Source organism: Fistularia commersonii, chromosome 21 (assembly GCF_037954325.1).
Source record: "Fistularia commersonii isolate RoL2024-O1a breed Wild chromosome 21, RoL_Fcom_v1.0, whole genome shotgun sequence".
Lineage (NCBI taxonomy): Eukaryota > Metazoa > Chordata > Actinopteri > Syngnathiformes > Fistulariidae > Fistularia > Fistularia commersonii.
The window spans coordinates 16,689,224-16,700,590 of NC_141304.1; the positions used below are offsets into that span (position 1 = coordinate 16,689,224).

The 11,367-nt window shown below is 43.7% G+C and overlaps 1 protein-coding gene across 11 annotated transcripts; it reads left to right on the forward strand.

Moving 5' to 3' along the window:
• Positions 1-11,252, forward strand: arfgap1 (ADP-ribosylation factor GTPase activating protein 1). Of its 11 annotated transcripts, none has more exons than XM_086168436.1 (14): positions 1-484; positions 2,854-2,922; positions 3,278-3,387; positions 3,707-3,878; positions 4,045-4,145; positions 4,231-4,317; positions 4,410-4,524; positions 4,607-4,663; positions 4,768-4,800; positions 4,976-5,005; positions 6,129-6,185; positions 7,329-7,388; positions 7,925-7,980; positions 8,082-11,252. In XM_086168436.1, the coding sequence occupies exons 2-14, from the start codon at positions 2,863-2,865 to the stop codon at positions 8,413-8,415; spliced, it is 1,272 nt and encodes a 423-aa protein (XP_086024562.1). In that variant the 5' UTR covers positions 1-484; positions 2,854-2,862; the 3' UTR covers positions 8,416-11,252. The 11 variants fall into 11 exon arrangements, with proteins under 11 accessions (XP_086024562.1, XP_086024564.1, XP_086024566.1 ...); XM_086168438.1 differs by having other exon boundaries at positions 1-480; XM_086168440.1 differs by lacking the exon at positions 7,329-7,388.
• Positions 11,253-11,367: the final 115 nt, after the last annotated feature.

Consider the following 11,367-nt stretch of genomic DNA (forward strand, 5'->3'; position numbering starts at 1 on the left):
CACGTCCGTCTGTATATGATGCACAAGGGCCTCTGCGAGAGTCAACTTTTATTCAAGGACATGATTTTCACTTCATTTTACATACGGAGACATGATCGCCACGACATTCGTGTCACCGTGAAACCTCAGTCAAGAAAGGTGTTTTTTCTTTAGCCGTCCTTGTTGAGAGACGCCGCAGACGAGGGTTGGGGTTTAACTCGTGAAAGCGCGACGTTCCCAATCGTATTTTCTTTTTTCCCTCGAAACGGAGCTGCAACTCCCATCGTGCTTTGCACTGCCAACGTAGGCAAACCGGAACACGGCTACAGCGGTCCCTCGCCTTTGTAAACACTCCTGCCGGCCGGGTGAAAGTCCGTATGACAATATCGGTAGTTTTCCGTATTAAAAGAAGTCACTAGAGGGAAGACGCGCCGGCTTCCAGCCGCCAGCGGAGCCGACAGGACAGACCGTCTGGAAGCAGAGCCTCCCGTCATCAGTCAGGCAGGTAACAGCTAGCTAGATGTCAATGCTCCATGCTAGCCCCATGCTAGCCCCATGCTAGCCCCGAGCTAGCAGCGAGCTAGCGTCATGCTAACGCGAGCCACCTCTCCAGCCTTCTGACACGCAAAAGAGACTTTTAACAGAAATCTAAAAAGATACGCGCTCCTCAAGCCGTCATGGCGTTCTGTCGGCCGACGGAAAACACGCACATACGGACGTGACGAGCCGTGAATTGCCGTTTTTCTTCAGACAACTTTTATCAGCCTATGATTGACAGCTCGCAGGCTGGAGCCAGCCGACACGTCGAGCGGCGTGTCGGGGATCTCCGGTGCTTCGTGGCCCAGCAGACCCACGCCCAGCAGCCCCACGGTCCCACGTCCATTAGCCCCACGCCCAGCAGCCCCACGCCCAGCGGCCCGACATCCCCACGTCCATTAGCCCCACGTCCTCACGTCCCCACGTCCAACAGCCCAGCAGCCCCGGGTCCCGGTGTCCCCACGGCCCGCAGCCCTACCCCGGTCTACCTGGTCTCGATGACCAAAAGAGAACTGCGTCAGGGTTGTTGCCATGAATCCTGACAGTACAATGACCTGGTCTCCAATTGCCCCTGGGGGTTTAATGACATTTATTCTGATTCTGATTCCGTTCACCATCACTGCACAGCGAGTTGCAACCAATCAAGTCTAAAGTGTGCAATTTCGATTTAACTGAAACCCATGTAATGTGATGAGCACATGCACATTTTGAAAGAGCGACAGAAAAATCTACATTAGATCTGTGAAGATTTGTGTGAATGTGACGCACAAGTTTAAAATACTGCTCGTTCGTACCGATGAGCTTCGATGTTGTCTGTTCCACTGCGTTTTAAATTCTGTTGAACTCACTGAACTCGCATTGTTCTGGTTGGAAAACAAACAAGTCAAGAAATTATTTAGCTATCCTACATGTAACTAAGAGCATAGTAACCGCAAGCTACCCTAATAACAATCCATCTCTGAAAAAGTATCACCGCATGACTATTGTTGGAGGTCATATCAGGCAAAAAAAAAAAAGGTACCATCTGACTCAACTCATCAACAGTGAAGTGCAGATGATTCTGCTAGTGTTGCAATTTTCCCTGTAAACCGCTTGCAGGTGTAAACCTCTTTCTTACCACATTACTATTTGTAGTCTGTACTATATACATTACTACTTTTCCCTTGAGGGGTCGCCACAGCGAATCCACCTTCTCCATCAAACCCTATTCTCTGGATCCTCCTCTGTCACACTACCTTCATATCCTCTCTCACTACGTCCATAAATCTTTTCCTTGGTCTTCCCTGAGACCTCCTGCCTGGCTGCTCCATTTCCAGCCTCCATCTACCAATATACTCACCATCACTCCTCTACATGACCCAACCATCTCAGTCTGGCTTCACTGACCTTCTCTCCAAAACATCTAACATGTGCTGTCCCTCTGATGGACTCATCCCTGATCCTATCCATAATCATGTATATGACTACATGTCATAGGGTTAGGTTTGCTCAACTGATAGCGAGCGGCAGTAAACCTTTCAATTGATGGAGAATTTTTCAAGGAATGTTTGAATGCTGTCGCGAAGGAGTTGCGTCCCGAGAAGAAAGGTGTCTAATGTCGCGAGACTGTCGGCAACTACAATCACAAGACCCATTGAAGAAATTGGAAGTAATGTATATGCCCGGCTGCAGTAGGAGAAGAAAGAATTTGACTTTTTTCATTAGCACTGGATGAGAGCACGGATGTGCAGGACAAAGTGCAGCTGCTACTTTTTTTTCGTGGAAGAGCAAAGTTTGAAATGTGCAAGGATCTGGCAGCCCTCCTAAGTCTTAAAGGGACTTCGACGGGGGAGAATATTTTTGGCAAAGAATGCCAAACCATTTATTCATTTCATGAATACTGTTATTCCATTAATGATTTCATTATTTATAACTAATTACTTGATTAATTAATTACTTTCTGATTTATTTATTTATTTTTTTCCCCTGTCAAGATCCCAGAATGTGTTAATTTTGGTTATATGGGGCTTTCTGGAAAACAATAAATGTTTACCTTTGGACACCTTTGCGATCATCACAGTTTTTGTTACAAACTGGCCCTCGCAGGAAAAAGTTTGGGGACCCCTGGTTTATTGTCACATGTACAGTGTAGAAACGTGTTTCTCTGTACAGTGAAATTCCTATTTTGCTGTCCGCAGTGCATTTGGATATGCTCTTTTTGTTTATTTACAGTCGAACAGTCGTGATGATTAGTTTCTGAAGTGTTTGATCCATCATATTGCGTTGTTCTTCAATTGTCCTTAAGTTATATGGAACTTTAAAATGATTATGAAGCTATTTTGCTCTGTTCTATTGCAGCGGGTCGACATGGCTAGCCCGAGGACCAGACGAGTTTTGAAGGAAGTGAGAACTCAAGATGAAAACAATGTAAGACTTAATGGAAACACATCAATGCTGGATGCTAATGTTGTAGTGTTGAGCACTGAGATACCTGTGGTCTAGAACCATGCCTCTGCTCATCGGGCTTTCTGGCAAGTTTCTGCTTGTTGTGCTGGTGCTTGGCCTGCAGCTTCACTGTGGGCTTCCCACCGTGCACATTGCTGCCTGAACCAAGAAGGTTGTTGACCTTCTTTGTTTCTCTCACCTCAAAATAGCTTTTGACAAACATCTTTCTTCATCCTTTCTTAGTGAGGCAACAAATGTCAGTCTTTGGATCAGCCAGTTTCTGTATTTTTAACCAAACAATGATTGTCAAAATCCTGTCATCCTTTTTTTCTTGCAGCTTTGCTTTGAATGCGGGGCCTTCAACCCTCAGTGGGTTAGTGTGTCCTACGGCATCTGGATATGTCTTGAATGCTCTGGCAAACACAGGGGCCTGGGAGTTCATCTCAGGTACAAGTATTAAAACACCCTGTGATCTTGACGTTCGGCATTTAATAATGTCATTTCACGAACACCTGGTTCCGGTGAGACGTGCAAAGGAACCGGTTGGTTTTTGTAAGATCGCTAATATAAGTTTATTTTCAGATGCTTAGATGCTAGTTAGTTGCTGTTATTACTTGTAAAATTCAACTGTGGATCAGCTTAATTGTAAAAAGATTTCAGCCTAGACCTCAAGCTGAATTCTAAAAGAAATTTTAAAAACTCAGCTTGCGTTAAATACTTTGTCAAAGCCTGTTCAAATTGGCGATCAAGCTTTTGTTCTCTGCAGCTTTGTGCGATCTGTCACAATGGACAAGTGGAAAGATATCGAGCTGGAGAAAATGAAAGCAGGTGGAAATGGGAAATTCCGCTTGTTTCTCGAACTCCAAGACGACTATGATCCGAACTGGACTTTACAAGAGAAGTACAACAGTCGGGCCGCTGCCCTTTTCAGGGACAAGGTGAGCCATGCCACCTCCGGGGTCTTAAAGGTGATCAGCTTTCATGCTGGGTACAGTTCAGAATAATGAAATGAAAAATGCTGTTTCCGGCAACCGTCGTAAACGATTGTTGCTTCCCAAGTTTGGGTTCCTTTTCTATTTTTCTTATTGATTCTGTGTCCGACAGGTTGCAACTTTAGCGGAGGGTAAGGAGTGGTCCATTGAGACGTCTTCTGCCAAGAACTGGACCTCCCCTCAGCCCAAGACCGGCCTTTCCTCCGCTCATCGGTAAAAAGTAGAAGGTTTCATCATGCTCGCGCTGTTGTCTGTTGACTGACGGCAGTCTTTTACGCTGTGCATTCATGCGGCGCAGCTCTGCAGGGTCGGGCCAGAACTCAGCCAAATCCTCCGACAAAGCCTTCGAGGACTGGCTGAGCGATGACGTTAACTCCTATCAGAGGTGAGTGCCTCACAAACGCCATCTACTGTCATTTACTTTTGATTTCCCCTCCTAATTAAGTTGAGAATTTTTTTCTGTCGACACATTCTCAGTGGAGGGGGTTACAGCGGAAATCAAGAAAATCGTTATGTTGGCTTTGGCAACACGGTGACCCCGGAGAAGAAAGAGGACGATTTCCTGAACAACGCCATGTCTTCAATTTACTCTGTAGGTCTTTAGGTGTTTGAGCGCTGAGGTTTTATTTCTCTTCATGGTGCTGAAAGTCCACCCTCATCTTCCTTGTTTGTAGGGTTGGAGCAGTTTCACTGTTGGAGCCAGCAAGTTTGCTTCGATTGCAAAAGATAATGTGAGTGTCTTTGTGCAACACTGGATTAACATCATCTTGTTTTCTCGGAACATCCTTCACTGTAAATATGGGTGGAATTTAATGTTCTCGCTGTCTCTCCCCAGACAACTAAACTTGCAAATCAAGCAACCTTGAAGGTAAGACAGAAATAGGAATATGACATTTGTCCACATCTCCTTTTTCTACCTCAATAATTTGGATTTGTTAGACGAACTGATGGTGCCGTTCGTTCTCTGTGTAAAATGTGACAGCATTAAGCTCTAATAACAATGTTATAACTTTTTAATATCCCTTCGCCCTCGCTGGATGTAGTTAAGGGGCTATAAGGCACCCCCGGAACCGGTAAAGCAGAAAATTGTTGCATGAGATGTTATTCCTCATTGTTATTTAAATATTTTATTTGTAATGAGCTTATATTCTATTAATTTGCAAGCTTTTAGTTTTGTACAGCAAAAATAAAAAAAAGGCTAATGTCAGATGGGACATTCATGCGCTTTTTATCATTATGTGTGAAAACAACATTTTGGGGTCTGTTCTTTATGGGAAACCCATGAAAGACAGCTGTTGTCGCCGTCACCGTAACAGAGACTAGTAATTACCGGTAATTACTAGCCTATATTTAGAAATCATTCCATGACTTTTCAGTTGCTTTTTGTTTATGCATGTACATATTTTTATGAGTTGGCTGTTAACAAGGTGTAATGGTTTTCAGAGGAAAAACATTACTGTCCCATTAGGACAAGGCAAGTTTACTATTTAAAAAGAAAAAGTCCCACATGAGGTAAAAGGCACAAATCTATGTAAAGTAGGACGATACAAAGAAATGCCACCATTGAAAAATCGCATAATATTCGGAATCTTGCGTCATAAAACGATCTCACCTTAAACATTATTTATTTAGTCAGAAGACATTTTTGTATAATCATTTTCTAATTTCCTGTTGATTTTCCAGATAATGTTTAGTAAATTTTCAGGTATTTGGTGCTGATTTTTCAGAATTATATTTTGGGCCGACCACACAATTTCTGACAGTAATTAGCCTCTTTTTTTTGTTCCAAAGGATTGAACATAGAGTTTTCCCTTGGATCTAAAAACACATGTAAATTCCCCGAACAAATGAACAGAGGACAAACCAAACCGCAAAATGATCTTTTCTTGGAACCTTAGAAAAGTCACGTAAACTTGTATCTGTATGATGTGCAGTGACAGATGACATCTGATACACAGAGAGAGATTTCTGAGCCCTCTTCGAAAGGTTTATGATAACGCACACAGTTCGGTCGAAATAATGTTTGGCCGAAAATTCCTGACAGAGAAACTTTCCCTGAAAAGGTCTTTATGGAGCCACGACACCCTGTGACTACAGCCCAACCTCCTTCTGAATGGACTAATGCGTTTTGCACGGCGGCTAATGTTAAAACTGCTTTTTCACTCCTGTAAGTTCTCCCCTCTGCCTTTCGCCCAGGCCACAGAGTTAGGACTGACATTAAATGAGAATGTTATCAAACCTGCCCAGGAAAAGGTAACATTGGTATTTAGCGTGGCTTCTTGTTGGATGGCTGCTGTGCTTTAAAGGGCCCGCATGACATGCTGTTTTCAATGCTGCTCGTCCATGCCCGTTCATCTGCTTCACGCTGTGCCGCACTCAAAGGCAAAAGCTCTGGATTCAAGAAAAAAAATGTTGAAAAATCCTTTGGCCATGGACAGAAAGGTCCTCTGCCAGAAATTGGATGTGTTATCCATGCTGACTTGGCCGGCGTGTGCTCTAAGAAGCTGCTCTCGGCAAGACAGAAAAAGCAAGGTTCGACATTTTCGTAAGCCACGTACATGTATCAAGCCTCTTTTCAGCCATTGGTCTCAGAATGAAGACCGCGCTCCTGTTCTTTGATGCTGGAGGGTGTATTTCAGGTGTCACTATATCTTTGTATGTGGCTTTTTCTGTATGATCATTGGTAAGTTATGTTAATGCCATAACAAAGACGCTTGCCAGTGCATCCTCGAGCTGGACCAATACTAACCTCCCTGTTTAGTGCAGTTCTTGGTTTGGGGGAAAAAAAGAAAAGAACAATTACAAAAGCAACATTTTGGTCCTCGGAATTCGACCGTTGGCTGGGAACATGTTTTTTGGTCAAGTCTCGAAAAAAGTAAATGATCGGCATTGACGTTTTTCCAATTCGCTTGCACTCCTTTAGTCTGTTTTACAAATACTAATATTCTACCCAAGCACTGCCTTTGCGATGAAACAGCGAGTGCTCGTCACATAGCCGCCCTGAACTGGCAAAACCTCCCTGTTCCTTTGAGCTGGGAGACATAAGTATTGGTCCTCAAGAGTCAAAGAACAGGAGCCTGATTCCCCGCTTTTGTCTTTCAATGTACAGCTGGCTCAGAGAAGGAATCTTCAGTGTGCTTTGGATATAGCCTGCAGTTTCTCTTCCTGGCACTGATTTTATTTGCACGAGGTCGGTGTTTCTTGCGGGGCGAATTTGCGTCGGTTGGGAAAAGATAGCGCTTTGCTGCGAGGGTTTCTCACTGGCCTTGGCAACAAATTTAAGTCACCATGAAATCAAAATGAAAACGTCTCTCTGCGAGCTCTGCTTTCGCAAAGAATGTGATATTATTAATGGAATTTTGATGATTAAAGGTCTTAACAATTTGGCTCATCCAGGTGAAAGATGGCAAATTACTAGACGAAATGACGGTCGGCATCACTGGGCTGGCCAACAAGGTAGGAAAGGCAGACCTCTGCCGCAGTGCACTGACCCAAATGCAGTCTCCTTAACCTGGAGCAGCTGTTGTGATCCCAGCAGAAAACACTCCTGCATGCTTTCACCCTCAGGAGACTCGTTTTGTTGTGTTGACCATTGTTTGACCAATACTCATGCAGATATGTCCTTTTTCTGTCTTGCTGCCATTTGTATTCTGGTGGTGAGTACACCTCAGACAGCGTCAACAAATTACCCCTTTGCTTTTTTGTTATTACTACCTGTTTCCTTTTGTCACTAAGACACTGTTCCAGCTCGTTGAATGCATTTGTCACAAAATGCCTATGAACGTGTTTAGGTGTTGTCAGAATGTATACATTGACAGAAGGTCAGACACCTCAGGCTAGCATTAATTGTGCTAAGCTGAAAAAAAGAAATATGTCTTCTTCATTTACCCCTTCAGTAATTTTGTTCATCTCCTGACTTAGTTAAGAGTTATGTATGTCTTGAATGCATGTCGCACTTGTCAGACATTTCCTAAGTGTCCCCTTTATCTCAGGTTCAGGGAGCTGGAGCAAAATTGACCAATCTCTTCTCGGGACAACCTGATGACGGGTAATAAATCACCTTGCACGATTCTAAACCTTTTTTTTTTTTTTTTTTCATATTCGATGTGAAACACTTAAATCCTTTTTCGATTTGTTTTCTGCTAACAGGCCTGTTGGAGACAGCTACCAGAACATGGATGCTGCCGAGGGATATCAGGGCAGTGCCGGTCAGCCTGTGTCTAAGGACTTCTGGGAGACTTTCGGTAGCAACAACTCCTTGAAGGCCAAGAAATCTCCAAGCAGTGACAGCTGGACCGTTGCTGATCATTCCGCAAAGAAGAGCTCCGACAGTTGGGACAATTGGGGCTCTGAGGTCAACAACAAACACAGCACAGAGGAGAGCTGGGAGGCCTGGGACAACAACTGGGAGAATGCGGAGGGTAAGGCCAAGAAGAGTCCGACAAAGCCTACAGAGGAGACCTGGGAGAATGCAGACTGGTAGTCATCTCACATCCAGACCAGTCACCGTCTCTTTATCGCTGTGGCACGTTGAATTCAGGAAAAGAGCTGCGTCAGGTTCTGTCAATCCATTCAAAATATTTTTGTCAAACCCTCAAAGAATGAACGAAGCCCTTGTTGAGTTCGTGATTAATCAGAATTAAAAATCTATATTGACATGCAGTCATGTATATTGTAAATGATCTTCACAACAAGAAAAGAAAACCTACGTAATCCATGTAAATATGGTCATAGATTACTTTGTGATTCCCAAAGTATACAGTGTCCATACTGTACGATTGTTCAAGTGATACTGGCATTTCATTCAGCTAATTATGAATAATAGGCATGAGATTGATGACATTGTGAATTTATAACGTTGTAAATAGGGTATGAGAGACGAAGAAGTCATCAGCTGTCAAAAGGTCATCCATCTCTTCTTTTCGATACATTCCAAACAGCATCATGAACCTCCTCGTGATTTTTCGACGTATTTATTTGTAATCAGAGCCTGTCTGAAAGTGGCGCTCCGGGCAGATTCTCATACATGAGGAAAACAAAACCTAGCATCTATTCCTATTCTTAAGATTGAACATGCAGCAGCACTGCCAGCAGAATTGAGTAGCCGTTGGAGGCAATGTTGAAATGGCAAGGCTTAGAATAGGCTATCGACAATGTATGGGGAGCAGAATTTCATCAAATGTCAATGCAACGGTTCCGTCTTCAAATGTCTCCAAAAATGGGACATTGCATTATATAATATTGACCTGAAAACCTATTTTTTTTCTTTTTCCTCATCAGTGCAGACCGGTCAACACCAATACAAGTTAAAACTGGAAGTTGATGTTTTTGGGCTGAAAAATGCAGAGGTTGAATTTATCGGAACTCAAATAACAGCTTGAACTCTTTCAGAGGAACATGCCGAGATGTAACATATCTGTGGAGCACTAATCTCACCGTGCATGACAACTTTCAGGGTAGATGTGATCGTTTCAGAGGACGGAATTATTTCTCCAGTGCCAGACTTTTACCTCCCCACTGACTCGCTGGAATGGTGGGATTTGAAAGTGTGCAGGATTTCAGAATCCGCGCGCTCTTGTTTCCTCAGAGGTGTGTCTTGAAGGAGATCAGGCAGAACTTAGGCGTCGATACAGGGCGGTCTGTGTTGCTCTGTGTGGAGGGCGCACGAGGCCTGCGGTGAGAACATTATCAAACGTCATCATATCTGCCTGCGGACCACCTGCGGTCCCAAAGGGCTGGCAGCCAGCCGTAAGTGCACATTCATTAACCAATGATTGGAACGGGAAGAAAAGGCTCAGGTGGTCATAGCTTTTGAATATTTATCAGGTGACTCGGTCATGTTTTAATTGCTGCGTTTACATTTATATTGGTCCCCCTAAACACTATGGGGTCGAGAGTGCCTCATTTCAATTTTGCAAATCGTTGAGATATTTTGTCGGCAGCGTTATTATTTTATGGATTTTTATTCAGAAGAAGGGAAATTGCTGCATCACCGTTGCTCTCAAGTCCTTGGAGTGTTTGTTGCAAAGCAGCGGCACAGCTGACGGGGGTGAAGTTCAGTTTGCCTCTGCGTGTGATTCATGATAAATCTTCATAATGGTGCAAGCTGCTCGTGTCAAAACGGTTCAAAACTACTATTAAAAAAAGTCTGGATCATCAAAGCGTGCCGATTCAGCAAAACTCTGCGTCTGCTGGCACCAGTTGCTGGAAAAGAATTAAGTCCGCACAGATAAATTGTATTTGATTGTGATTGTTTTTATTTTTCCTGCTGTAAATGAGAAGCCCTCCTCCCTGGGTGGAGGCTGGATTATTGTTGTCATTTTGTTGGAAGTCAGTGGTTGGCCCCCCATCTAGCTGTCGATAAATAAGCTGTTTGACGATTCCCTATTTTAGCCATTGAAGGACGAGTATTCTCCCCTTTTCTACCTCTAACAAGTGTTGAATTTACTGCTAAATGCCTGACGGTGAATGCGTCGGCATTGCTTCGAAGCAGGTCTCGCAAGGGTTTGGCTTGTTTGGTCTGTGACTCATTTTCTTTTTCAGCGGAGTGTGATTGAGCAAAGCAAGACATGGCAGCAGAATCAGCGAGACTCCGATTCTTCCTTTTGTTGATAAAACAAACCCAGATTGCTCCTGAAGGATTTGTGTCGCTGAACGGCATGTGGTTGTAGCAAAAGCCTTAAGCAGCTGTGTTGGCTCTGCCGGGACCGGTGCCCATTCGCTTGTGTGTCCGATGCAGTGAGGTGTACCGTCAGTTTACAAATGGCCACCCTCTGGCTTTACACTGAGGTTTCTGTTGTTGCTGTTGTTTTTGACATGATTGCAAGATGTTTAAAAATCAAAATCAGTTCAAGAGGCAGGAAATAAAATGTAGTTTGTCCAGTCAGCTCTTCTCAGTGAATGCTTTCATTTTGATAGCAGGCACTAGGGACTAATGAGTCAGTTGATTGTGTTGTTTAAAAACCTCTAATAATCGATTATCGGACAATTCTTCTCGGTGAACCCGTTTAGGATTCATTCCAGCAGTTTCTCCTCTGTCCGTGTGCCTGTCGAACCTTGCCTCTGGGTATGTTAAATCTTTGTTGAGAGAGAGAAATCATATTTGTGATGTCATGCATGAAATGTATCATGGCGCTAAAAACTTTTAGCTGTTTAGAGGGTCCCCATGTCGTACCTCCTGTGAATTTTAATCGCAGCTGTCTGCTTTCCCCGTCACCAGCAGCCATCCCATGAGGTGAGCCAGTTATTCTGACACAGCCGAGGCTGTGGATGTTCTACCTGTACACTTGGTTTCTGTGTTGAATAAAAAATATATTGTGCTGTGAATGTAACTGTGTTTTAATCATTGCTTGACAGGAAACGCAGCCACTGTGGTCCAGGTGGTAAAGTATGTGGCCTGTTTTTATTATTTTTACCCGTTGTCACAAAGTTACAG